We start from the raw sequence: 27,833 nt of genomic DNA, 5'->3' as shown, positions 1-27,833 counted from the left end.
GGGGCTGGAGGGGGAGGGGGGAAATGGCAACGTATTGGTCAAAGGGTATAAAGTTTTGAATACCCCAGATAAATAAGTTATGGAGATCTAATGCACAGCATGGTGACTATAGTTAACAGCACTGCATGGTATACCTGAAATTTGCTGAGTAGTTCTTAATTATTCTCAGCAACAACAAAAAATGGTAACTGTCTGCTGAAAGGAAAAAAAAAAAAGCACAACCTGAGTGTTGTGAGTGAAGTTTGATCCAGGGTCTTGCTGAAAACTACAGCACAAGAGACAGCCTTTTCAAAAATCCAGTTTTTGTTTCATTGATCTTCTCTACTGTTTTTCTCTTCTCTATTTCATTTATCTCCACTGGAATCTTTATTATTTCTTTTCTTCTGATGGTTGTGATTTGAGATCTGTATGCCTTTACAGTATAAATTTGCTTCACAGCCCTGCTTCTGCTGCATCCCATAAGTTTGGGTGTGTTGTGTTTTTGTTTTCATTTGTTCAAAGTACTTTCTAATTTCCCTTGTGATTTCTTCTTTGATCCACTGGTTGTTTAAAAATGGATTGTTTAATTTCCAGATATTTCATCTTCTAGTTTTCCTTCTGTTGTTGATTTCTCATTTCATTCCACTGTGTTCAGAAACACACACTATGATTTCAATCTGTTTAAATTTCTTGGGATTTATTTTATGGCTTCAGAAAGGGTCTAACCTGGAGAATACTACGTGTGCCCTTGAGAAGAACGTTTATTCTGTGTTGTGGGTGCGGTGCTGTGTGTAGTTGGCAGGCCGATTGGTTTAGGGTGTTGCTCAATCATCCATTTCCTTGGGGATCTTCGGTCTCACTATTTTATCCATTAGTGAAAGTAGAGCACTGAAGTCTCAACTCTTATTATTGACAGTTTAATCATGTTTAACCTTTAATTTTCAAATTCTTTTTGGAAGCTGGGGGGACTCGTGACCGCCCCCCAGACCCACCACATCAGATGTGTGTCCCAGGCTCAGCAACCGTGGCGGTTGTTCCAGTTCACTGAAAAACAGTGATTTTCAGCATCTCCCCTAAGGTAGGAGGCGCCGGGGGCTGAGCTGGCCAGGCCCGCAGGCTGGGCTGCTACTACGTGAACTTCTGCAGCAAATCGCAGATCCTCTCCTTGACCATCGGATCCAGCGTGGAGCAGTCCCACTCCGCCAACTTCACCAGCCGGTCGTGGGCCTCCCAGAAGAGGTCGGAGCCGATGGCCAGCTCCACCCTCATGCGCCACTCGGCCAGCTTGGAGCTGTTGAGGAAGACGTTATGGTTGCCCGCCATGGGCTGTGGAGAGACAGAGAGGTAGGCATGGTCAGCCTGTGGACCAGCCCCACCTGCGTCCCTCCTACAGCTGCAGGGCTCTCCCCATCTGTCCCTGTGGACAGTGAGCTGGCTAACCCCTGAGGCCTGGTCAGGGGTCGCAGGCCATGTAACACATGTGGGTGGGGATGGAAGATCCCTGGGGGCTCTCAGTCGCTGGTCTTGCTCCAAGGCTCCTGAATCCCTCTCTAAGGGACCCCTGGCACAGGGCTTCCCACTTCTCCAGCGTGAAACCTCCCAGGGGTCCTGCCCTCTTCCAGGGAAACCCCTTGTCCCCAGATGAGGGTGGGAGGAATTCAGTTATTTTTCCCCCCTGTTGAACCTCCCTCTGTGATCAAGCACAGGGGCGGGGACGAGAAAGCCATCAGGCAGCCTAAGAAACATGCACACAAGATGTTTGGGGGGTTGTGAATGAAATTTAAGGGGTGGGGGGTGAAACTGAGGGGACTGCACCACCTGGGACAGAAAGATTGGAATGTTTTTTTCCCGGTGCTGGTCCACACTGCACACTGACCAGGGCCACTTTGCATACTGGCCAGGGTCTCAACAGCATCCTGCACACCAGCTAGGTCAGAACTGGTCACCCTCCCCTGCACACAGAAACCACATAAATGCCGCCCCACACCCACGTGTGTCCCCCCATGCACAGCGGATGCCCCTCAGACCCAGAGCCAGGGAGCTGCTCTGTACAACTATCTGTCTGGAGCTCTGGAAAAGAGGCACTTTGGCTGGAAGGACACTTTGGAAACCTCTGGACAATTTCCGGAGAGTCCAGCGGGAGGAGGAGGCATCCAGGATCCTGGCCGACTGACCAAGAAACACTGTGTTCTTCTCCTTGTCCCACGCTGGCCCTCCAGCTCCTGCCCCCGCAGAGGACTCTTGGTGAAGCATGAATGACCACGATCCTCCCCGATTCAAAACCTGTGTTTCCTGTGGCCCCCGGGTCAAGGCCAGACACCCAGGCGTGGCTCCCACAGTCCCCATATCTCCCCGTTCACCAGCCTTTCTGAAAGTTATGGTCACAGAGGAGTCCCTCCTCTGTCCAGGCTCCATCCCCCCGTCACCCCACCGCACACCTGCATCATCTCCACCAGGGCTACCAAGTCGGCCAGGGAGATGTTGTCCCCTGTGATGAACATCTTCTCCTGCAGAAACTTTTCCTCGAAGAGCTTCAGGTTGTTAGTCACCTCTGCCAGCACCTGCTCTGTCTTCTCAGCTGGAACTTCCTCACCCGTGATCATCGGGATCAGCAGCTGGCCAGGGGAGGGGAGGGGAGGGAGAGGAGGCCATATCTGACCCTCCAGGTCTCAGTACCCTTTTCTGCTAGAGAGGTGGTGGACAGTACCAAGGATGTAAAGTGGTGTCGCCTCTTTTAGCAGTTCTGGTTGGTAGAAGTTGCCTGGGGCCCTTCCTTGTTCAGAAGGATTTGAGGTCCCAGCAAGAAAGAATCCTATGATTGATTACTGATATCTGTCACAGGCATAGGATAAGAAGTAGGGACACATGTACTGGTTATTTGTCATCTTCAAATTTGGTAGCCTTTATGGGCCCTTTGACTCTGGGGTGTTTTTTCTGGGGGGGGAGTGTTTTGCTGCATGGCTTGTGGGATCTTAGTTCCCTGACCAGGGATTTAACCTGGGCCACAGCAGTGACAGTTCCAAGTCCTAACCTCTGGACCACCAGGGAATTCCCAACTGTGATATTTTCTAGTTTGGAATGAAACGTCTTGACTCTTATCCTGGCTCCAGTGATACCAGCCCCTCCTGGGCACCCCTCACCTTGTCTTTCTAAGGCTCTTTCCTACTCAGTGGTTTACACTCCCCACAGCTCTGTAAGGCAGGCAGGAAAGGGAGCTGTGGAAATGAGGCTCAGGGAGGGAGGGACGCTTGCTTGAGCCCCCGCTGTGGCCCTGCTCACCTTGATCCAGAGTATCTTGTTCATGGGCAGCTGAAGGGCTGTGTGCTGCCAGGCCATGAACTCGTCCACGCGGGCGCGCGTGTGCAGGTCTGGCGGGTACCAGTGCGAGGGCGCACTGTACTTGCGGCACAGGTAGAAAAGGATGGCCACACTGCAGAGAGGACAGTCAGGGCGCTCCTCTGGCCTCCCCAGCCCTCTACACGAACCATCCAGCGGGGCTGGGCTCAATGTGGGCCCTCCAGCCACAGGTGGGCTCTAGGCACTGACATCCCACCTGGAGGAGGATGAGCCCCAAGGGCCCCGGGAAAGGCAGTCAGTCCGCCCCCATCAGCGAGGGCAGGGAGGGGCCCTGCGGGGCAGGTGGGAGTTGGTGGATGGCATCAGGAAGGGCAGTCCAGACAGGGCACAACACGTAGGGAAACACGGGGTAAGAGGGGGCGTGGGAAATCTGGAGAAAGCAGAACCCATGAGTGACGAGGAGAGGGTGCGGGCTGGGTGGGGAGAGGTCAGGGACAGCCAGAGATGGCCTGCACTGCTCTGTCCATGCCCACTGCCCACTGCCCCCACCGCCACACCTTCCGTGTCTCTTGATCCTGCACCTGGAGGTTATGGTCCTCAACGCTTATTCCCTGCCTTCAGCCCTCCCGGCTCCCACACTGGGAGCTCGGATACCAAGCGGGGACCACACACACCAGCACGTTCTCTGACAGCCCCTGCCCCCAGGGTGAATCAGAGCTTACGGTGACCGGAGGAGCCTCACCTCCTGGCAGACAGGGCCCAGCCCACATCACAGTCCCTGGGATGACCCTGGAATAGGCATCTGGCCTTTTGTCTGGCCAGCACCCTTTCCCCCACTTTTCCCGCAGGGACCCGCTCCACCAACAGTGATCCTGGCCCGGGTGACTGGCAGTCATGGGTCCCAGTGCCCTGGCCAGTGAGAGGCCCACAAGTAAGCAGGTGACTCGACTGGGCCCATCCCTGTCCTTCCTGAGAACTTCAGATCACCCACGAAGGAGGGGTTGCTCGTTTTGCGAGGACCAGGTGCTTCAAAGATAAGGCTACAGAGCTGTTGCTGGTGGTGGGAATAGGAGAAAATGCTGAGAGAAGCTGGCAGGTGGGCTGGTGGGGGAAAGCATCAGCACCACCATAGCCAGGCCCAGATTCCCCTGGCTTGTCACATCCCCCAGTAAACTCAAACTAGTTGAGCGGAGTTTCTGCCTTGCGTGGCTGGTGTCCTTAGCCTCTCACTCAGTGCCCTAATAGACACCTGTGGGCAGAGGGGCCAGGAGGCTGGAGGGATGGGGGAAGGGTGGGTCTTTGGAGAGGTCTAAGGGGGATGGTAGTGGATTCACAGCCGTTCTAAGGCCCAGGACTGGGAGGTGGGAGGGAAGGACCAGCAGGGTGAGAAGGTGGCATAATAAGAAGGCCAAGGGCAGAGGTGGGGGCCCTGCTCTGGAGAGAAAACCAAGGGTGTGGCTGGATAATCACTTGGTAAAGATATTAGGCAGGTGACTTGTGAATCTAAGGGACCATTTCAGCAGAAACACTGACAGCTTGTACTGAAGGAGACAGATGGGATGAAATGAACGAAGGCTGTCAGACACCTCTGTGAAATGGGCAGATGGGACTATTCAACCTTCAAGAAGAGGAAAGAATAACCCAGAGGGAGGCTCAGGGGCCAGTAGGGCTGTCCTGCCACCACAGGCCTGGGGTACTGGTTCTAAAAGGTGGGGCCAACACCCTGATAGGTTCAGAGGACAGAGTATGGAGCTAAAGAGGATCATTTTGTTAAGAGAAACGAAAGACCCAAAATGGGGTCACTTGTGCTAAGCCCCACATCAGCCAACCGAGACTCAGTACCTTAACCTAACTGCAGTTTCAGCCTCTCCCAGGAATGTGACCTTGAACCAGTTAATCTGGAATTACCTGGCCAGCACTAGTGAGGTCATCTGCCTGATAGACCCCTGGCTTCCCCCAAAGAAAGGTGATCTTGACTAAAACAATCCGCTCTTTGCTAGAAACTTCCTTTCCCTGCCTCCTTCTGCCTATAACAAGCCTTTCATTTTGTACAGCTCATCAGAGCTCCTTTCCAGGTGGGATGCTGCTCCGTTCATGAATTGTTGAATCTTTAATTTTACGCAGTTGAATTTTTATTTTTAACAATGCTCAAGCCCTAAAACCGAATGCAATTTGTGCTGCCAGGTTTCAGACTTGCCGGGGATGCACGAGCCTTTTATTCCTTCCTATCCTCTGTTTTGGAATGGTAATGTCTAGCCTATGCCTGTCCCCCCACTGTATTTTGGAAACAGGATAACTTGTTGTCTGGTTTCACAGGTTCATAGATGGAAGGGAATTTTGACCCAGCATGAATCAAACCCTAATCGCACCCATACCTGACTTGGATGATTTAGAGGATGGCATTTTGGACTTAAAGGTGATGCTGGGATGATTATGACTTTTGGAGATGCTGGGATGAGGTGAATGTATTTCACACATGAGCAGGACATGAATTTGGGGGGGGCCAGGAAGCAGACGGTTATGAGTTGAATTGTGTCTCGCAAAAAAGACATGTTGAAGTCTTAATACCCAGTACCTTAAAATGTGACCTTATTTGGAAAGAAGGTCTTTACAGAGGTCATCAAGTTAAAATGAGGTCATTGGAGTAGATGCTAATCCAAAATGACTGGTGTCGGGACTCCCCTGGTGGCGCAGTGGTTAAGAATCCGCCTACCAATGCCGGGGACATGGGTTCGATCCCTGGTGCGGGAAGATCCCACATGCCTCGGAGCAACTGAACCCGTGCGCTACAACTACTAAGTCTGTGCTCTAGAACCTGCGAGCCACAACTACTGAGCCCATGTGCTGCAACTACTGAAGCCTGTGCACCTAGAGCCCATGCTCCGCAACAAGAGAAGCCACCGCAATGAGAAGCCCATGCACCGCAACAAAGAGTAGCCCCCACTCACCGCAACTAGAGAAAGCCCACATGCAGCAACAAAGATCCATGCAGCTAAAAAAATTTTAAAAAAAGACTGGTGTCCTTATAAAAAGGGGATATTTGGACACAGAGACATGCACAGAGGGAAAGTGATGTGAATAGACACAGGGAGAAGATGGCCATCTTCAAGACAAGGAACACCCTAGGCTACCAGAACCTAGGAGAGACCTGGGACAAATCCCTCCTGGCCCCTTCATGGCGAGCATGGCCCTACCAACACCTTGATTTCGGACTTCTACCCCAGAGCCATGAGACAATACATTTCTGTTGTTCTAAGCCAGCCAGTCGGTGGTACCCTCTTACAGCAGTCCTAGAAATGTACCTAGCCCTGGGCCACCCAGACTTCCGTGGTCCACTTGGGAGATATACTTTAAGTTATGAGACCACCTGTGAAGCAGGCTGAGAAACAATGAACCCTGAATCTTACCAAACCTTGAGATCCAACTACCAATTTACAGGAAATGAAGGGACAGAAAGCCATGTTACACGGCACCATGAGGATTCAGTCAGCAAAATTTAGACCATTGGAAATTCCACAGGACAAAGGAGCTGGTTTCTTCAACCATGGCAAAAATGCAAAGGTCCAAGGTCCAAGGTGGGGCGTGGAGGGGGCTGGAGATGAAAAGAGACTGAAGAGGTGGATCAATCAGTTGCACTCTTTGCAGCTTATTTGGACCCTGATTCCAAGGCACGAACTGCAAAGAAAATATGTCTGAGATATTCAGAGACTGTCGAATATGAACAGGATATATGAAGAAATACAGGAATTATTGTTAATTTTATTAGGTGTCATCATGGTATTGTGGTGATGCTTTTTTTTTTTAAAGAGACTTTATCTCTTAGAAGGTCATTCCTAAACATTTACAGGTGAAGGAATGGAGTGGCCAGGAGGCAGGGGAACAGAGTGGAGTATAGATGATGCAAAATGGGCCCCTGGGTGGACCACTGTTGGAACTATGGGGTGGGTACGTGGGTCCGTTATACTCCTTCTTCTTTACTATTTACTCTACTTAAGTGTATGTGTGAACTTTTCCAGAGTAAAAAAAAAAAAAAACAATAGGCACCAGCAGAAGGGCTGCCACTGACTCTCCCAGGAAAAGCAGACACATGGTGGGAGAGCCAGGGAAGACTGTTACCTTTCAGATAAGACAAATTTTCCATCTTTGAGACTGGGCAGCTTCCTCAGGGGGTTGATCTCGATGTACTCCTTGCTGTGGTGGTGACCTGAGAGGTGCAGGAAGGTCTGAGGCTGCTGGGACCCCAGGGAAGAGAGACCCAGGCCTCCCAGAGGCAGAAATGCCTTTCTCTCCATTTTCGCAAGAAGGGAAACTGAGTCCCAGAGGAAAACCATGGCTCACCCCAGGTAAGGGGGCAAATCAGTGGCCCAACAGGGACCAGGTCAGGACGCCTGCCCCCATCCCAGGCTCCGTGACCAGGACAACCTTTATGGCTCACAGAAGCTGGAGGCCTCCAGCCCTCACCCCCAACTCTGGGCCTAAAGCCACAGCCTGTGAATCAGCCTGTGATCCCCTAGGGGCCTGGATCCCACCCCTAGACCCCCTGCCCCTCTAAGGGGAGCAGGGCAGGTGCCAGCACAGGAGCCCCAGCCCCAGCACACAGATGGAATCCAAAAGGGAGCCTCCCATAGGCACTCAATCCAAGTGATCCGAACAGAGAACCCTATGTGTGTGTGGGGGGGGGGTCGGGGGGGAGTTTTAACTCCTCCTTGGTCAGCTGCCTCCATTGAAAACACTTCAGGGGGCTCTACTTCCACCCCGATAATGTCCAGGGCTCCCGGGTCTCCTCCTCTGTGTTCTGGAGGCTCCAGCCTCTGCAAGCGGAGGTTTTAGAGCTGCTTGGAGTGGTGATGGAGAGTGTGGACACGGACCTCACCCAGGCTTGGGGGTCACCCTGAGCAGGTCTGAACACTTGGAGCGGGGGAACGGGTGTGGATTGAAGTAAATGAGGAATAACCGTGCGCCTCTGCGACCTCTGCCAAACTAATTGGCAGGTGCTGCAGTTGACGAGGTGCTGGGCACCCTTGAGGAGAAGGTGGGGCGCTAGGTGGGGGTCCCTCCGCCCCTCTTCCTCTCATTTCCCCCCAGAAGAGCCTGTTCACAGTGGGGCAGAGTCCGTGGGGACCCGCAAAGGCAGGCGGGGCAGGAGCACCACCAACAATTCCCTTGGGAAGCTTTTCTTCCCCTGTGGACTTTGTGGGGGTCTCCTCTGTCTCTGTCTCCGCTTCTCAGAAATACCCCAACCTTGTGTCCTGCCTTCCTACCCAGGCAGCTGCGGATGCCGACCTTTCAGCAGATCCACAAACTGGAAGTCGAAAGGGATGCTGTTCTTCCTGGCGAAGATGTAGACAGCGCGGCACGATGCAGACAGCAGGTCCAGGTAGAGCTCCAGGCCCATGCTGGGCCCCCGCTGCGGCCGGCAGACACCCAGCCTCAACCAAAATGCAGCCTGTGCCCTGGCCCTGTGCCCACCAGCCCAGGCCCAGGCCCCCGCGTTCTGGAACCTCTTGTTCACTTGGTGTTTTCATGAGGCCGAGAAGCCTGGAATTCTCACAGCAGCAAAGATTCTGAGGAAACCCAGGAACAGGCTGGGGAGAGGCCTGTAGCTTGGGGCCAAGGGGTCAGGGGTGGCTGTGACCTTGCCCTTTCCCTCCCTGGGGGTGTCCGTTTGTACTCCTGGCCCGGGTCTGAGAAGGGCTTCCACGTGGGCACTCCCATGGCCAGGCCTTCATGGCAGAACGTAATCGAAGGGGCGTTGCAGGGTCCAGAGTGAGGATGGGATGAGAACTAACCCAGGAGGGTTCCAGAAGCAGGGAGCGGGGATATCCACAGGTCAATCTAGCCTGAACTGTGGCTAGAAACGGGTGGGGAGAAAGAAACAGGAGCCCAGGGGGCTGTCAGGGCATTGGGGTGACACCACAGGGGACTCAAGGGGCCACGCAGAGGAGCCCAGAAACCTCCAGCCTCGGTTGGGACCGGCTGTGGCCAGGCCGAGCACCTGGACTCAGCACCTGGCGGCAGAGCAAGGTCACTGTGGGGGCCTGAGTGCTGCTCACTCTGAGCTGCGCAACTTCAGGAGATCCCCTGACCATTTGGAAATGGGGAGAGCCCACTTCCCGGGACAGAAAGAGGCTGGGCACGAGTTGGGGGCACACAGAGTGTTTACTGCAGATGGCAGAGCGCAGGGGCGTGGCAGACCCTCAGCGGAGCCGCTCCTTCACCCTCTGCACAAGCTTCTGGGCCAGCTGGGGGTCCCACTGGGCCTCTTGGGGTTCCCAAGGCTGAAGCACTCACCTGTGGGCCTCCTGGACGAGCTCAAGGCCCAGGGTGGCCTCCACACGGGCTCGCCACACAGCAAGCCAGGACCAGTCTTGGAAGAGGTCGCAGCCGACGGCAGTGGGCTGGGGAGACAGGGCAGCTGGGGCCTGGGCTCAGCCTGCGCCCAGAGCAGCCCCAGAGGACAAGTGGGCAGGAGAACCTCACCTGCATCAGCTCTGTGAATGCCATCAGATCTGTCAGGGAGACCTGCTCAGTGGCCAGGAAGGGTCTGGCCGCCAGGACCTCCTGATCCGGGTGCTGCAAAGCACGCGTCAGCTTCCCCAACAGCTGCTGCAGCTGCACAGCATCCACAGGCTGCCCGGAGAAGTGGGGCAGGAGAGACTGGGCTGGGAAGAGAGGCGACAGCTTATCTTGGGGCCCTCCAAGCCTCCTCAACCTCCTCTTCACCCCTCCCTCAGCAGCCATTTATCAGCGATGCCCTCTGGGGCTCTGCGTTCAGAAGGATTCTGAGGTTTCATTCAGGCTCAGGGGAAAGACAGCTGTGATAGATTAGTGATGGGCAGAAAGTGAGGACAGGGGACAGGCATTCAGAGCCCAGTGCAGCCCCGGGGCTGCCCAGCTCCTGTGACTCTGAAAGGACATGTTCAGACATCTGGGGAGGGGCTCCCCACAAGCCTGGGTCTTCCCCGGTTGCATCCAGGTTGTCCAGGCCTAGGGGGTGGCCTACACCCCCTTCCACTCTGAAGCTCCCAGCTTTAGCCCCAAAGCAGCCCCCTGGTCCAGCTCCCAGCCCTCTGAGCTGGATTCGCTGAAAGGAGGAAGGGGCCCAGCAGTCTGGAAAGATCTTCAAGCCAGGGGCTACCAGCTTTCTGTCTGCCTCCTTCTGCCTCCGCCCAGCAATGAGCCCCAGACCCAGGGCACCTTACCTCTCGGCCACCAGAAAGTCCCCATCCCTGAGGGCAGGCACCTTCTCCAGGGGGTTCACCTTCAGGAATTCAGGTTTCAGGTGCTCCCCTGGGGGGCAGAGAGCAGAGGAGGCTCAGCGCAGGGTCTGGCCCCTGGGCGCCCCTCCGTGGAGCCCACCTAGCTCTGCTCACCCTGTGCCAGCTCCACAGGGTGCATCTCAAAGGGGATGCTGTTCTTCCTGGTGAAAATGTAGATGGCACGGCAGGGGGGTGAGTACAGGTCCAGAAAGAGCTCAAGCACCATCCCCGTGCTTCCCATCGGCCCTCTACTCAGGCCTCCAAAATGGGGTCCATGGTCTGATCCATGCCCCTCCCTGAAGCCTACTCCCTCCACAACTGGCTGGGCACCCAGCCAAGCCATCACACCTTGTGGCCTCTGTTCCCTGTGAGGGGCCGGTCACTGGTTTTTCAAAAGCAGGGTCCCCAGCCTGGTCCTCCTCCACCTTCATGGGGCGGTGCAAGCCGATGGACACTCCCACCCCTGCTCTCTTCAGCTGGCGGGGCCACCTCCCCACCCCCACCCCCACCCCCACCCCCGCTTCCCTTCAGTCTAGACAGCTTTCACTGTCCTTCAAGTCCGCTGCGACGCACATGTCAGGTTCTTAAGGATTTCTGTCTTCCCTTCCACCATGCCTGTGCCACGCACACCCCCCACACACAACCCCACACACTCACAGAGTCATGCACACATAGTCTCACACACACACACACACACACACACACACACACAGAGAAGCACACACACAGACACTCCCATGCCCACCCCACCCCTGAGTAACTATCCCAACTTCCTACTGGGACCACCCTCTGCCCTCCTCGTGTGCCCCCCAAACCCCCGCCCCTTGGGCTCAGGCCAGACCCTCCATCACCAAGTGCTGTCCCTCCACCTCCTGCACCTCTTACCCCACAACCAAGACCCCGATGGCCTGGCAGCCTCACCAGCCTCCAGACTCAGCCCTGCCTCCATCGAGTCTCTCATCCTGGTGCACACAGCACAGGACCAGAGGTTTCCTTTCTTTCTGTCTGTCTTTTTATAAATTTATTTACTTTTTAAAATTTTTGGCTGCGTTGGTTCTTCGTTGCCGCGGGTAGGCTTTCTCTAGTTGTGGCGAGTGGGAGCTACTCTTCTTTGCTGTGCGCGAGCTTCTCATTGTGGTGGCTTCTCTTGTTGCAGAGCGTGGGCTCTAGGCACACGGGCTTCAGTAGTTGTGGCTCACGGGCTTAGTTGCTCTGCCACATGTGGGATTTTCCCGGACCAGGGATCGAACCCATGTCCCCTACATTGGCAGGAGGATTCTTAACTACTGCGCCACCAGGGAAGCCCCTCCCTCCCTTCCTCCCTTCTTTTCTTTTCTTTCTTTCTGGATTTCCTTTTTATTTCTTCTTTCCTTCCTTCCTTCCTCCCTTCCTCCTTTCTTTCTTTCTTGATTTCCTTTCTTTCTTCCTTCCTTTCTTTTCTTTCTTTCCGGATTTCTTCTACCTTTCTTTCTTCTTTCCTTCCTTCTGTTTCTCCTTCCTCCCTCTTCCTCTTTCTTTCTTTCTGGATTTCCTCTTTCTTTCTTTCTTTCTTGATTTCCTCTCTTTTTCCTTCCTTCCTTCCTCCCTCCCTTCCTCCTTTTTTTCTCTTTCTCTCCTCCTTCCCTTCAACTCTTTCCTTCTTTCTCATGTAAGGAGCCCTGGGCGACTGCCCTCCCTTCCCTGTCCCACCCCACCTATAAGCAAATAAATCTGTTGAAAATAGAAACGTGGGGACTTCTCTAACGGTTAATGGTTAAGACTCCCCGCTTCCACTGCAGGGGGCACACGTTCGATCCCTGGTCCTCAAACTAAGATCTCGCATGCCCAGGGAGCAGCCAAAAAAAAGAAAGTAGAAATGTGGGTGAGGGAACCCCGAGAAACTTGAAAGCATGGTGTGCTTTCACCTGTGCTGTATCCGACGCTTATGGGCCATTCCCTAAACGTTTGTGTTTGGGCTCGCGGTTGGTTGTAAAGAGCCCTTGACTATAACACAGGGCGAAGGCTTTGTGATGATTAAAGACCATGCATCACGTCCTCTCGAGACCCTGCTAGGATGCAGCCACGGAGACCCTGCTAGGATGCAGCCACGGAATAAGAAGCGTTCTTCACAAATGACAAGAAAAGGCCACCGGAGAGGAAATGCAAGAAAATTCCCCAGGTTTACGCCTAAAAATGTAAATCCCCAGTGAAACTAGCCTGAGAATCTATCGGTAAGGAAAAAAGCGCAACGCAGTAGAAAACTGGGCAAAAGATAAGAACTTTTTTTCTTTAAAAAAAAGAAAGAAAATCAGTGTTTTTCTTGCATTTGCTGTTTTTCCAGCGTCTGACTCAAAATAGTCAATATGCCAGAGTAGCATATTTGGGGGTGACTGTTCTGACTTCCTTCAATTATAAACACATACCTAACGGCAAACACCAAATTCCCAAGCGTGGAGGTTGAGGTGGAAGCACCCGAGGGCTTCACTTAAGCCCGACCCACATGGGGCATACACGAGTACTTGTATATTATTCTCTATAATAATAAATTAAAACCTCCATACTAATAAAAAGGTCATTACAAAAACAAAAATTACGCCAGACGGCCCTTCTCTTGGACGCGTGCCTCATGCCGGCCCTTGGCACAGCATTTTATCAGCCCTCACTTTGCCCCTCCGGCAGACACCACCAGCACACAGACGTTCGAGCCGCCCGGCTCCAGGCCACCCCCTCTAGGCCCCGCCCCGCCGCGCGGAGCACGCTGGGAGCTGCCAGCCCCGCCCCGCCCCTCAGAGCACAGTCTCTCAGAGCACCGCCCGGAGCGCGGAGGGTACTGTGGGCGGACCCACCACCTCGCCGCCCTCGCCCCTGCCCTGCCAGGCCCCGCGCGCGGAGCTTGCCGGGAGGGGGTCGTTGCCATGGCAACGGTCGGAGCGTGCTGGACCGTTACGGTCTGGTGACGCGCGCGCCCGTCTTGCCCAGGGCCCCTGAGAGCGGTGGGTGGTTGAGTTATTGCCGGGCGGCGGCCTAGGCTGAAGGGAAGGGGCGGGAAAACCACCCGGGAGGGGGGCCTAGAAAGCGCCGGGGCCTGTGGAGCGGAAGGGAAGGGTTTGGGGCCTCGGAGCTGAGACCCCCCCCACCGGGCGAGGGGAGAGAGTGCAGTCTCCGGCCATGTCGAGTGGAAGGAACTGTGCCGGGTCCCAGAGGGGGAGACAGGAAGATGCGAATAGAAGAGGGTGGACTCAAAAAGTGGAGGGAAAAGGGGAGGTGGAAGAAACAGAGCTGGGCAGACCTCCCAGCGAAGCTGAGTCCATGGCGTCATTCCCTAGCACTAGACGCACCATCGCTGAGCAAAGCATAATAGACCCCTACCCCTACTCATTTTTGGAAGGTCAATATTTTTTACGCACAGGATAGGGGAGGGGAAGAACGGTCAGGGAAAGGGGAGCAGGCAGGGAGGAGACCTGAGTCAAGAGCCCAGTTCTGAAGCAGGAAGGGTCCTCAGAGGTTGCTTTCACGTGTAGGTGGAAGTCTGACCACAGCTCTTTCTGGCGCTTAGCGCTCTCAACCACTCTGAGTCTTCCCTCTACCTGTGGGAGACTTACCTTTGGGTTAAGGAGGGGAAAGAGGAAGGGACAGATGGACAGTAGCAGCGCAAGGAAGGGATGCCAATGGGAGGAGGAGAGAGCACCATGGAGGCCACCCTGGTGAGAACTAGAGACTGGTTTTAAGAGAAGTCCCTGTCATGACACCCCAGTGCCACCCATTTCAGGGCTTCTGGGTGAGGTGGACCAAGTCTAAGACTAGGGGGTCAGGGCAAGAAGCCTTACAGTAACCCTTGTCAATAGGAGACTTCACACGGGACCTCCCCCCATATTGTTCATGCTTTGTTCATCCTTTGCCAGGGCACCTTGGGGTCCCAGGTGAGGACCTTGGTGGTCTTACTCCGATAGAAACTGCTATGGCCGTAGGTGAATGGCCCCTGCACCGTAGACAAGTTACTGCTGATAACGCCAGGGAACATCACAGTTGGGAGGTTATTGAGCTCCCCAAAGTTTTCTGAGGCTGCCTTGTCATCTGTAAAGTAATTGCAGCTCTACCCTCTCCGGAGGTAGTTACAGAGACCTAGTGAGACGCTGAAAGTGCTTTTAAAGGGTGTGGGGCCCTGTAATGCAAGGATGTGTTACCAGAAAGCCCAGTCCATGTGGCTTGGGGAGCCACTGGGGAAGGAAGGGACTGGAGCCAACCTTACCCAACCAGGGCCTGCTGCCACCACTTGCCAGCAGGGCCAGGTTGGCTTGATGGGCTGCCAGTCTGTTTGCCCTCGTTCTCCCTGTCCGCGCTCTGGGTCCAGAGACCTGGATTTGAATCCTGGATTTGTCACTTACTAGCTGAGTGATCTTGGGCAAGTCATTTCAGCTTTCCTGCTTAAGTAGAGCTAAGGTGGCCTGTGAATGAAACCATATAAACGGAGGCATTTCTGGCTCCAGAGGAAGGCCGCTGCTGTCTGGGAGGAGCCCTTGCCAGGAATCTGTTAGAGACAGTTATTTTGTCACCAGCTGGAATGGCATGGGACAAAGCACTGCAGCTGTCTTGTCCTCACCAATTGCGTTGGCCTCATCCCTCATGTTATCCTGTCATTTTCAACACCATCACCTCCTTCAGCCTTAGCATTGGCCTTGGCCTTAGTTTCCTCCTGTGTGACTTGGGGGTGATGATTCCTGCAGGAATCAGCTTGGAATAAGGAAGCTCTCAGGTCACATTACAGTTCACATGCATTAGGTGGGGTATTCAGTCCTGAAGAGCAGCAAAAGGGATGGCCTGGTGTAAGAACAGAGCTGTGGAGAACATCAGGGGCCCTGTTAACAGCCAATAAGAGTCTGACCCATAAGCACCAGGGTGGGGTGGGGGGGGTGGGCGTTGAGTCTTGACTAAAGAGTCTGTTGGAAAAGCAGGCTGAACAGAAAAACCGGGTCATTGTCAACACACTCAAGATGATAAGCAACCTTTTTTTATATATAAAGCGATTATTTAGATTGAGAAATTATGAATTTTAAAAACAAGGACCGGGCTTCCCTGGTGATGCAGTCGTTGAGAGTCCGCCTGCCGATGCAGGGGACACGGGTTCGTGCCCTGGTCCAGGAAGATCCCACATGCCGCGGAGCGGCTGGGCCCGTGAGCCATGGCCGCTGAGCCTGTGCGTCCGGAGCCTGTGCTCTGCAACGGGAGAGGCCACAATGGTGAGAGGCTCGCGTACCGCAAAAAAAAAATAAATAAAAAATAAAAAAGTACCACAAGCTCAAGAAGAATATCCTGACATTCTTCTTAACTGCTGGACACACCTTCACCTTTCAAATACTCCCTCCCCCAACCCCGCCCCTGTATTTTTGGACTGCAGACTCTGATTACCTTTCATTGTGACAATTATTTTATGTTTCCTACACAGAAGAGGTGATTCCCCCACCTCTCCTTTAGCAGTAAGTGTGTCCCAGGAAGCCGTTTATGCACCAAGACAGCAGACACAGGAGTGACGTCAAAGCCCGTGGGCATATCCCACTCAACCCACACATTAGTGATCCCCCAATTTTACCTTCCCCTTAGCCACATCCCAAATGCTCACAGGAGAGGTGTGACGGAGGAAATTTGCAGTGGAAAAACACAATGGGCCTCAACCAACTTGTAAAAGTATTTTCTGCAAAGTTTCCAAAAGCACCTGACAACTGAAAGCATGGCTAGGGCCCCTGAAGGGATAAGCACATGCCCTGAAGCTTCAGCTCTGTTTACTTTGGCTGTAAATCCCCCTCTGCTCTGAGTAATCACAGCTGTGCCAGGCTCAAGTTTAGTGCCACCAGAGAGTTTAAGGGAAGATAGTGTACACCTTTGACCGTTGCCAGGCACTGGTTCACTCTAATTTTGCCTCATTTTGTGTTGACACACAGGCTCCCACACCTACCCACCCTGCTCTCCTCCTACAGTGCACACAGCAGGGAGGTTCCCGGCATTTGTGCCCCCACCAACCCCCGCCAAAGCCCTCCTCTGGATGGAAGAGGGTCCTTGGCCCTGAGCAGAGTTCTCCCTGCAGGGCCCACCCCGCCCTCTCCCGCACACACACAGCTGGTCAAGCTGATCCTTGAGCCACAGGCCACTTCCTGAGCGGCCGAGGGGTGGTGGGAGCTGGCAAAGCTGATTCCCGTTCAGGTCCCAGACAGGTCTGGCAGAGCCCCAGGCCAGCTCCTCTTAACCTGCCTGTTCTCTGATAGGACAGGGGAGGGGAGACGGGAGAGGAAAAGTGTAGAAGAAGAAGAATTGGAAGAAAAGCGAGAAGGCCTCGGCTTGGGAGCGAGGGCAGTGGGGTGAGGACGGGCACCGGTCCTGCGGCTAACTTGCTGTGTGACCATGGGGGAAATCTCCTACTTTACCTCTCTGGGCCTCAGTTTCCCCTTTAAAGTAAGGCCACTAACACCTACCTCACAGTGTTGTTAGGATACCACGAGGTAATGTCTGGGGAAATTGCTTGGGAAATTGGGAAAGGCCACTCACATGGGAGCCCCTTATTATCCTTTTGGCTGAAGGGGGACAGGAGACCTGGAGGCCCTGGACACAGGCCTGGGCCTTGACTGTTAGGGGAAGCCGCCCTGGCCTTTACTCAAAGCCGACCCTGCCTTAGGCTGAGCAGCAGGCGGTGCCTCTGAGAGCACTGGCCTGAGGTCAGAAACTCCAAGCTCAGTAAGTGAGTGCCCCAGGCCGCTGGAAAAGCCTGGAAAACTGAGGGGGTGCTGTTCTGGTGCAGCCCCGGCTGCCTCTCCAGGGACTGCAGGGAAGACGAGCAGCAGAGGCCAGGGACTGGGGAGGACAGCCAGCACAGGCAGTGATAGGGCAGCCGTGGGGCCCGGGCCAGGCAGTGAGGAGCAAGGGGTCCAACTCAGCAGGGGGCTGCAGCTCGGCGCTGGCAGGCACTGGCGGGAATGGGGTACAGGGGCCTGATCGCTTGCCCCCTGGTTGTTTCCTCCACCTGGTACCTGGTGCCTCCATGATCTGAACACAGTCTGCCTCTGCCAATGTGTGCAGAGTGAGCCCTTTAAGAAACAAAAGAAGCTGACCTGAAGTGATAGTTTGGAGTTCATTTCCATCCAAGAACATGGGTGTTGGGTTCTGGGGACGGGCTGGCAGTGGTCAGGGCAGCGAGGCCACATGGACGAGGAGGAGGAGGAGGAGGCCAGGGAGGAGGTGGGGACGGGGCGTGGGGCTGGGAGGATAGGTCAGCAGCCTGCTGGGGGCCTGAGGCGATGGAGAGAGACTGTCCCACGCTGGGCAGCTTGCTCCCCTTCACCCCCAAAGAGAGCGAGGGCGCCGCTGGGCACCCACAGGGCAGGCTGGGCCAGATCCCGAGAGAGGCCCCAAAGGACCCGAATCAAACCTGCCCACTTTCTTTTCCCAAATTCATGGGTCAGCGATATTGCTGCTGCTTGCAGAGCGGAGTGGTGGGTGGGAAGGGGTGGGAGGGAAAGGGCCCTCAAGGCCGCCTCAACCATTTCCCAGGGGGAGAGGTGCAGGCCCCATTCCATCCATCCCCCTTTGGGGCCCGTGGGCAGTTAAGATTCCCCCACCTCTGCAGTGGTTGAGAGTCCGCCTGCCAATGCAGGGTACACGGGTTCGGGCCCTGGTCCGGGAGGATTCCACGTGCCGCAGAGCAACTGGGCCCGTGAGCCACAACTGCTGAGCCTGCGCTCTGGAGCCTGCGAGCCACAGCGACTGAAGCCGAAGTGCCCTAGAGCCCGTGCTCTGCAACGGGAGAAGCCACGGCAATGAGAAGCCTGCGCACCACAGAAGAGTGGCCCCCGCTCGCCTCAACTAGAGAAAGCCTGTGCACAGCAATGAAGACCCAATGCAGCCAAAAATAAATAAATAAATAAAGTTATAAAAAAAAAAAGATTCTCCCACCTCAGCCACCTCGGGATGGGCCAGAACCAGGCGTCATTGAACTCCACGGGCACACTAGATCCCAAACCAAGAATTCTCTCCCTAACCTTTCCATCCTAAATCAGGGCCAGTCTCAAAGTCCAAATTTGGCTCAGACGTTCTGCAAAGAGATAAAATGACAAAGATACTCCAAGTCAACACAGAAATGCCCTCTCTTGTGAATTTCCTAGGGTGAAATTCAAATCAAAAAATTAAATCCCTTTGCCCTTTTAGGTTAAAGTTGAAGGAAATAAAAACTAAAAGTCTTAAGGTCCGAGGATTGAAGCCCAAAGCCTTCCCTGAGAGCCCAGCCGTTAACTCCCTCTCCAAGCATCTGTGCCAGCCCAGCCACCCACATGGCTCCTGGAATGGGGTCCTTCTCCACACCTCAGGATTTCCGCTAGCCTGTAATGTGCCCCACTTTTAAAGGATTCAGAGTTACTAGGCCCTGCCAGCCACAGGGAAATCGACCCCTAGGGCAGCCTGCAGGCTGCTGGGTGTCCTCAGAATCCAGGCAGTACTCAGCCCCATGTGGAGCCCTCTTTCTGCTGGCTCAAGACCCAGGCAGGAATGGAAGGAGAGTGGACAGGAAAGAGGATGTCAGCCCCCGACCCCACCCCCTGAGGGTTGGACCTGGTGGAGGGTTAGCTTAGCCCAGTGGATGCTTTGGGCAGGGCAGGGAGCAACTTTGCGTTCCTTCTCCTCTCTGAGCGCATCTGTGCCACTCCTGCCTTCTCACAAATGGCTGTGGACAGCCCAGCTGTAGGGTCTCATTTACGATACCTTCTTTCTTCCAGAATGTTCAAAACCTCGTAATTTTCGGTTTCCCTCTGGGCACCCAGGGCTGAGCTCTGCCCAGTGTCCGTGTGTCCTGCCTGGAGCAGGTTCCTGAACCAAGGGCCAGGGAGCAGCCGCTCTGCCCGGTTGATTCTCAGGACACTGTGTGTCCTCCATCTGGGGTACTCCGGCCTGACGTGGCAGCTGTTTCTGCAACCTCATTTCCGGTGCGAGGCTCTGTGCCCTGGGAGCATCCTGGCTGTGCTGCTGCCTGCGGCTCCAGGCTGAGCCCGTGCACTTGTGCTGTGTCAGCTCCTGGTGGTGGTTTCATCCCTTTTCCTGACCACACAGAGGGCTGGCCGTTTTTGTTGGATTCCAGTGCCTTCCCTCCTTTTAATACTTTCTCGCCCACACATTTTACTTTTTCTGACATATTCCTCTAGATTTTGTCTCTTGGGGTCTCCCAGGGCAAGAGAAAGAAAAACCAGTCAACTCCGGCTTGGTCACAGCATCCACTGTTGAAATAGCCCCAGGGCTCCACCCCAGAGACCCAAGAGTGACGATCCATCGGCCACTCTCACCGCTGCTGGCCCCTCTTGTGCCTGGCTCTGCTCGCCTCTGGTGGGGCTCAGCTGAGCCTTCCTGAGACCAAATCCCTACATTTAAAAACATGTTCCCTTAGGGCCGTGTGATCCCGGACCCTACCCCCCAGTCTTCCCGTCCCAAAAGGCGTCCCCAGATCTTCTCAGTGTTTGGTGCTGATGTTCCATCCTTGCATTTGCCCGGATCCTCCACAGCCTCTGAGAACTGCTGGCTCGTGGATGGCTTCTGGGTCTCACAGAAGCCATCTTGGCCCTGAGCAGAGTTCTCCCAACTCTGTGTGGAGCAGCAGCCCCTCAGGAGTGTTCTGAGTCACCTGGCTCCCTGGGTGGCCTTGCCTTGCCCCCAGCCTTGCCCCCCCCGCCCCCCAGGGAGAGTTGCTGGCCCCTGCCTGAGTTGCTCTGTTGGCCTGGCCACTCCAGGGTCCCATCAGCCCCTTCATGTCTGTCCAGGCTGTCCCCTGACACCCCACGTTCTTTTGAGGGCATTCCTCTTATTTCCGCTGCTCCTGTTCTGGGAGTCAGACTAGGGTGTGTTTTTCAAACCACTCCAGGCCCTTCTGGCTCTCCTCAGTGAACCTGAGGCCTGGGCAGACGGCTCCCACTCACGCCTTTTGCTCTGCCTTGCTAGCTTTGGGGTATGCAGTGATCTCCTTGAGTTGTTTTTCTATCTCAACCCCTCTTCTCTGAAGGGCCCCGACTGCTGGGGATGCTGTGTCAGTTAACAACCCTGCACCTCCTGCAGGCCAGGCAGGCTCTGTCTCCCAGCTCCAGGGATGAACCTCGGATGTACTTGGAGGTGCAGGAGGACCTTGCACAGCCCCAGTTCTGGCAGCAACTCATGGGCCACCACCTCCCTGTGACTGACCCAGGAGAACACCCACCCCCACCACCGCCCAGAAGGTGGAAGCTCTCTGGAGCCCAGGCGAGACCTCCTGCGGCTCACAAACCTGCCCACAAGGACCCTGCTTACATAGCAGGTGGAGATTCTCATCAGGACCACACAGCCTACGCATCAGCTCACAGCACCAAAACCCCGTGGGGCACTGCCAAGGCCCCCAGGCAACCTCAGACTTCACATGGGCTACTGTGTGGGGTCACTGGTGTGGACTCAAAGCTTGATGCCAGTGTGCAACATGGTGGGTTTGCGGGGCCTGCGTATACCACTGCTTTCTTCCAATTCCGATTTCGGGGCCTCGGCCATAGCGTGGGAGTCACAGCGTGTGCCAGAAGGCAAGCAGCACACGGCAGAGCCCAGGAGGGCCTAGCCAGCAGGGCATGGGGGGCGGGGGTGGGAGGGCTACTTTAGGGATGGAAACACCTCACAGGGAAATGTGAGGCCATGAGGGGGAAGGGCCCCCCACCTCAGCAGGCCCACAGTGGCTGGAGGCTCAGGGAGCCTGGGGGTGGGCTGGAGAGCAGGCAGCCAGTGGGGCGGCCCTTGTCAGGGGCCAGAGTCGGGCAAGGTCTCAGAGGGGTGGGGGTCTGGGTAACACCTCTGCATGGTATGTGGTGATGGTCTTCCTTTCCCTTTCCTTTCATGTGTGTGTCTGTGTGTGTCTGTGTGTGCGTGTGTGTGGTCACTCGTACCGTGAAGTATAACATACACACAGAAAAATGCATAACAGTTTAACAAGTATAATACAGACACTTGTAAGAAGAGTGAGGGAAAAATATCACTGCAGCCCCCATCCACTCCTGTGTGCCCTGCCCCAGTCAGCTCCCACCCTCCCCGCCAGCCGGCCCACTGTCTTGGTGGGAGGGGAATTGTTGCGTGACTTTCATCACAGTTTTACCACCTAGGCCTGGACCTCTGAACATTGTGGTTTGGGGCTCCCTGGTTTTGAACTATAAATAAATGAAATCGATTCATCCATAGTGGTAAGTGTCCCTGTAGCTTGTTCATGGCCCTGCTGTGTTGTATTCCATGCCGTGAAGAGGCCACAATTTATTTATCCATTCTGTTCTTGATGGACATTTGGGTTGTTTCCAGATGTAGGTTTCTTCAGGGTCTATACCTGGAAGTGGGATTGTGGGCGGATTAATTACAGCCAACATGATGGGTAGCAGTAGCATCTTGTGGGGCCTTTAATTGCATTTCCCTGATCTCTTCTGAGGTTGAACACCTTTTCCATTTGGATATTCTGTTCTGTGAAGAGGCTTATAAAATCCTTTGCTAATTTTTATTGGGTTGTCTATTACCAATTTGTAGCAGTTTTGAATACGATCTAGATATGAACCCTTTAGGTGTAGCATGTCTTTAGACTCTTCACGGTGTCTTACTAATATAAGGTCAAATGTGTCCATCTTTTCCTTAGTCATTTGTGCTTTGCGTACCTCATTTAAGAAGTCATTAAGATGATATTCTCTTCTATGATCTTTATGTCTTTAATTCACAGAGAACTGATTTTTGTGTGGGTATGAAATATAAGTCCAGTTTGCACTTTCTCCCCACGTGGTGGCCAGTGGCCCTGCACAGCTAATTGAATTGTGCTTCCTGTCACACAGATTTCCAAGCTGCCCTGATCCTATGTCGGGTCCATATGTGTGTGTAGATGTCTGCCCCATGCTGATTTCACTTCACCTTATTTATGCAGCTTGCTAAGAAATCTTGACATTGGCAAGGAAGTCCTCCCACCTTGAAAATGTTTTGGCTCCTCTTGGCCCTTTGGAGTCTAATAAATGTTAGAATTTGGTTGTCAAATTCCACCCAAAATCTGTTGGAATTTCTATTGGGACGGTGTTGTATCAGAGGGCAGAATGGAGAGAAGGGAAGACCACACTGCCTCCAATCATGGACGTGTGTGGTCTCCCCACTTATGTGGTCCTTCATTGACCACCCCGCCCCCGGGTGTTAGTTTGCTCTGTAGAGATTGGCACCTCTTGGCTTCATTCCCTGATACAGAGCAATATACTCTCGAACTGTTCGTTTCCCTTACTCCCCGGCCAGCTTCTCTTCTCTGCACATATGAAGTCATGTTCTGTATGGTATCTGTAAAGTCATATTCTGTTCTGGAAAATGTCTGTTTCTGCACCAGTCTTCACTGTATTCTAACTATTCTTTGTCTTGCTTGTCTGGTAAATATGGTATTGAAGTGACTCAACAGGGGCTTTAAATGTCAAACTTGTATGAATTTACACCCTTCGAGTCTTTCTTTGGCCTTTTTTATCCGCCCATGATCACCAGGGTCCTTATCCTTGTCTACACTTGAAATGCCGGTAGGGGGGCTAAAAAGCCTGAACTTGCTTCTCGGCTTTGTCACTGTGTTTTGTTCTGACTGGCGGCAACTCACCAAGGAATCAGCCCTTCACCGAAGGATTCATTCCTGGAAATGGGGCTCCCTTCCTGAACCCTTCTCAGAGCACAGCTCTCCTCGTGCTTTGCTGTTGGTGGTGTGGAGGCCCTGGGCTCTTTGCTGTGAGGTGTCCCTGGTATCATATCAGTCACTCAGTCTGAACAGCTGATCAAGCTGATGGGAGGCTTCTGCCACCTCTTACCTGGCTGCTTCCCTGGGGGCAGTGTCACCTGGGCGTCACAGCCCCATGTGTTGGTGGGCAGGGTCACTCACCTTCTTCTCTGAAGCCGTGCACTCAGCTCACCGGAAGGGGCCTAGTTCGGCCCCCGCCACTCCCAGTGCTGGAGTGGAAGTCTGGGCATTCACCAGAATTTAAAGAATAGTCGAAAGGCATGAAATCCAAAGGGTCTTTTCACTTCTTTCTGAACAAGAAGGAAATGGGCTTATTTTAGAATCAATATTATCCTCTGAATTATCAGAGAGCAAAAGAGGAGACTTGCTCCCTGAAGAGTTGGGTTCTCCCTAGGGAAATACTGGAAGGTTCTGACAGAGTCCACCTGATTTCCCCACCACGTTGCCTTTCTTTTTTTTTTTTTTTTGGCTGCACTGTGCGGCATGTGGGATCTTAGTTCCCCGACCAGGGATCGAACCCGTGCCCCCTGCAGTGGGAGTGCGGAGTCTTAACCACTGGACCACCAAGGAAGTCCCCACATTGCTTTTTTGACTGGCCAGTTTTATCCTCAGGAAGGTCTAGGCTTATGTGTTAAAGTTAACAGTTCAGATGGGCATCGCCCCCCATCCCCTGCAGAGCTAGTGGTAGGAGGGAAGAAGCTCCTTAGGGAGCAGGGCACTGGCACCTACAAGAGGTCCTAATTCATAAGCTAAGTTGACAGTTTTGGAATTTGGGGCAGCTCCTTTTTACTGCTAGCATCATCGATGTGGCCCGTGAGCGCTTCATCCAAGCAGTACTCGGGACATCTGAGGCCCTGGGGCCCAAACTGGGAAAACATTTGCAACTCATGGCAAAGGGTTAAATTCTCTGATATATAAAAAGCTCTAAAACAAAAAACAACCCAGTGGGAAAAATGGACTTGAGGATTTGACTTAGTTTCCAGAAAAGGAAAAGGTAATGGCTATTCACTAGAGGAAAAGACACTCCATCTCGGAAGAAGAAAAATGCAAATTAACACCTTCTGGGGAAAAGCCTTTCCCCACCAGGAAGCCCAAAATCAAAACAGGTGGGGATGCCCCTGTGCCCAGTGGGTTGGTGCCCTACACCCCCTTCTAGGAGGAACATCTGGCCATATTAAAACAGCAACGATTTTTACTGACTAATCCTACTTCTAGGAACCTATCCTCCAAATATACCTACACACGCGTGGATGCCAACAGCGCAGAGCTAAGAGTGGAGGGATGGAAAGGGCTCGAATGCTCTCAGTAGGGGCTGGCTGAGTAACCATGGCCGGTCCCAACAAGGGAATACTGGAGACTCTTCAGGTACTGAGATAGACTTTTAAGTACAAAAAAAAAAAAAAAAAAGTGCAACCTAGTGTAGAATATGCTACCATTTGTGGAAAAAAAAAAAAAGTTGGGGGGAGGGGAGGGGGTGTTATATGTGCATAAAATAGCTCTAGAGGGATTTGAGAGAGGGCTGCCCGGTGGAGGGAGGAGGCAGGAGGGAGCTTTCTCTTTGGGGATCCTTGGAATGCTTTGAATTTGAGCCAGGTAAATATATTACCTATTAAAATGAGAGCAGAATTAGGAAAAGAAACCAGGTGGCAGGGGGCATGGTGGCAGAGACTTCCCATTTGTAGCTTTGGGATTTGGAGCCCTGTCTGGATGTTTGGGGGGTAGACCTATGAGAATATCGAGTCCAGACCCCACTGTCCCCAGATGGGGGCTGAGGCTCCAGTAGTGAGGGCACAGAGTCAATTTCTGAAAGCTGACCATTTTTGTCTCTTTTAGGTCAGCTTCAAACACAGAAGTGAGGTGTGCTCACTTCACTAGGAGGGGAAATCTGGGCTAATGGCTGGTGGGTTTGCAGTATGGCTGCCCCCCCCCCCCGCCCCCATCTTCCAAGCCCATTCTGGAATTCTCCCTGGGAGGCCTGGAGGGCTGGAACCTGGCTTTGCACGGCTGGGAAGAAGGGCTGGGTGGCAGGAGAGAGCTTTACAAAAACACAGTTTTGGGGGCCAGCACTTAAAGCAAAGGGGGGCAAAGAGTCAAGGAGGACATCAGTGGGCTAAGCTCTGGGACTGGCTGACCTCCCCAGATAATACCAAGACCTGTGTGCAGTCACGGCCCGCTGCTCCCTGCTTCAGCTCCCCTGGTGATCCACATTACTCGTATCAGAGGCTGAGCTGTCCCGTCAGCTCTGAGGTTTAATGAATATGTAGGAAAGACATGTGGTGAATCTCTTCATTTCACAGATGGGGAAAACTGATGCCCAGAGGGGAGCCAAGCAGTCTCTTGACCCCAGGGTCCCTCGGATCAGGCTCCCAGGGGAAGCAAGCCCTGAGGCAGGCGTCTCAGACCAGGGGACAGGGCAGTGGGGCAAGCCTGCAGAGGACAAGGTGGGAGGCCTGAGGGGGAGCCTACGCTGCCCAGCTCTTCAGACTGGACAAGCCCCGAGTGGCCTCCGGGCCACCGGCGCAAAGATCACAGAGCCAGATGCAGCCACCCAGAGAGTGCTGGGGGACACAGGACCCAGAAGCAGCTCACAGGGCCTGGGCCGAAGCACAGGGTACTTGGCATCGTGCAGCACTGGGTGGCCTCAGGGAAGGCATCCTAGAAGGGTGCAGTGTGGGGCTCCCAGTGAGCAGGTGGGGGAAAGGCATTCGATGCAGAAGGAACAGCACCGGCAAGGGAGGTGCCAGGCTGCAAACCGGGGCTGAAGGTGCTGGTTGCCCCAGAGGCCAGGGGTCTTTGCTGGCAGGTGATGCGGTACCACTGGGGCAATGGTGGAGAGCGGGTGGCAGTCTGTGCCTCCACCCCCATCTGTCCCACTTCTCAGTTCGAGCTGTTATTTGGAAATGAGTTTTTGCTGCTGTTTTGAAGGCTGACGGCACCCCTATGGGCCTTGGGGCAGCTGGTGGCATCAGGGGAAGGGATGGAGGCTTGGTGGGCAGCGGAGCCCATGCTTCGGAGGAAATGGAGCTGGCCGGGTGTGGGGCGGGGGGTGGGGGAGGACTGGGACTGGGGACAGATGTCTTGAGAGGGAGGTGCAGCAGCTGCTCTCCTCGGCATGCAGGGACGGTTATTAGCTCCAAGGGGCTTGGGAGCATGGCGGGCAGGGTTAAGAATGTGGGACCCAAAAAAAAAAAAAAAAAAAAGAATGTGGGACCCTGATCCACAGTTGCCCCCTTTTTCCCGTCCAAGGAGCCACTGCTGTGCGACACCCCAGCTGACCAGAGCCTCTGGCGCTCCCTGATTCATGGGGGCAGCGTGCCATGCTCTGCCCTCCAGAGCCCCTCCATCCTCCCCAACACAGCAGGTGCCCAGCCTCCTTGGCCCTCAGAGACCCCTGCAGCTGGGGAGACCCCCATGGCTCATGTGAGGCCACAAGGTGAAAGTCCTAGCTGGGGGCAATGGGAGGGAATGTGAGGTCTGACGCTGGGAGGTGGTGGCCTGGTGTCGACACACCCCAGGAACCAGGATGGTGTCCTCACCTGTGAAATGAAGGAGTCGGATAAGATGCTCACAGACACCTAGGCCCCTGCTCTCACGACCTCGTGTGGTGTGGTGAATCAAGGTGAAGGCCAAGAGCAGGGGGATGAGGCTGTGTGCTGGGAACTTGGGGGTTGGGGGGCACAGAGCTGGGGAGCTCAGGGGATGTGACAAAGGCCAGGCCGAGGCAGGAGCCTGTCACCAAGGCAGGTGCTCATACCCAAGAGGGAGGCCCCAGGCCACGAGCCAGGCTGAGTGATGTTTGGCTGCAGCTGGAGCCATGCCACCCCCCCACCCCCTCCCCCAGCACGGAGACTGACTCCAGTCCCCTCGCTGAGAACAGAACGAGACTGAGGTGAACTGGAAGATCTCTGTGGAAGAGGAGCATCCCCTCCGAAAGATGGGCCACGCCCTCCAGACTCCCTTGAACCGATTCTCCTCCTTTCAAAGGTCACGACTGTCCCCACTGTCCTGGAAGTAAATCCTCAATACCCAGGGAGCTGACTGGGGGCTGAGGGTGGAGAGTGCCCCCTGGACCTGGACCGAAGGAGAGCAGCCCTCAGGCATCTGAATGCGCAAGCTGGCACTGGCAGCCTGCCCCAGAGGTGTGGGGTAGGGGGTGGATCCAAGTGGAAAGTGCCAAGGGACTGGGCTAGGCAGCCCCGGGGCCTGGGCTGTTCTGAAGTTGCCATAATCAGAGGGCAAATGTGGCCTACTACAAGCCTGGGATGGGCACCCAAAGATTCCTGCCCCTGCCTGCTGGGAGTTCACACTGAAGCCACAGTGGGTGCCACATGGGCTGGGCCACTGGCAGCCATCCCAAGGAAGGAGCCCGTGGCCACCCCAGGCCCCAGCACACATACAAGGTGGCCCTTGTCACTGTGTATCACTCAAAGGTGGGCCTGCTCCTCACTCCCAGCATCAAAAGGGAAGAGCTCCAGAGGCTTGGTCCAAGTAGTAATAACCCTTTTCCCCAGAGCCCCTCAGCTTCCAAAAACAAATTCACTTAAATTCTGTGGAATTTT

At 54.4% G+C, this 27,833-nt stretch overlaps 2 protein-coding genes across 2 annotated transcripts; both read right to left on the bottom strand.

Moving 5' to 3' along the window:
• Nucleotides 1-807: 807 nt before the first annotated feature.
• Nucleotides 808-9,396, bottom strand: LOC105747731 (glutathione S-transferase theta-4). Its single transcript, XM_012535263.3, has 5 exons — nt 8,560-9,396; nt 7,393-7,480; nt 3,259-3,409; nt 2,418-2,594; nt 808-1,305 (listed from the first exon to the last, which is right to left on the bottom strand). The coding sequence occupies exons 1-5, from the start codon at nt 8,669-8,671 to the stop codon at nt 1,108-1,110; spliced, it is 726 nt and encodes a 241-aa protein (XP_012390717.1). The 5' UTR covers nt 8,672-9,396; the 3' UTR covers nt 808-1,107.
• Nucleotides 9,278-10,925, bottom strand: LOC101290060 (glutathione S-transferase theta-2). The gene is made up of 4 exons (XM_049697691.1): nt 10,479-10,925; nt 9,757-9,938; nt 9,568-9,674; nt 9,278-9,284 (listed from the first exon to the last, which is right to left on the bottom strand). The coding sequence occupies exons 1-4, from the start codon at nt 10,501-10,503 to the stop codon at nt 9,278-9,280; spliced, it is 321 nt and encodes a 106-aa protein (XP_049553648.1). The 5' UTR covers nt 10,504-10,925.
• Between the last annotated feature and the right edge of the window lie 16,908 nt (nt 10,926-27,833).

This window comes from Orcinus orca, chromosome 15 (assembly GCF_937001465.1).
Source record: "Orcinus orca chromosome 15, mOrcOrc1.1, whole genome shotgun sequence".
Lineage (NCBI taxonomy): Eukaryota > Metazoa > Chordata > Mammalia > Artiodactyla > Delphinidae > Orcinus > Orcinus orca.
The sequence above is the reverse complement of the archived record's forward strand: the minus strand, read 5'-3'. Positions and strand labels throughout refer to the sequence as shown.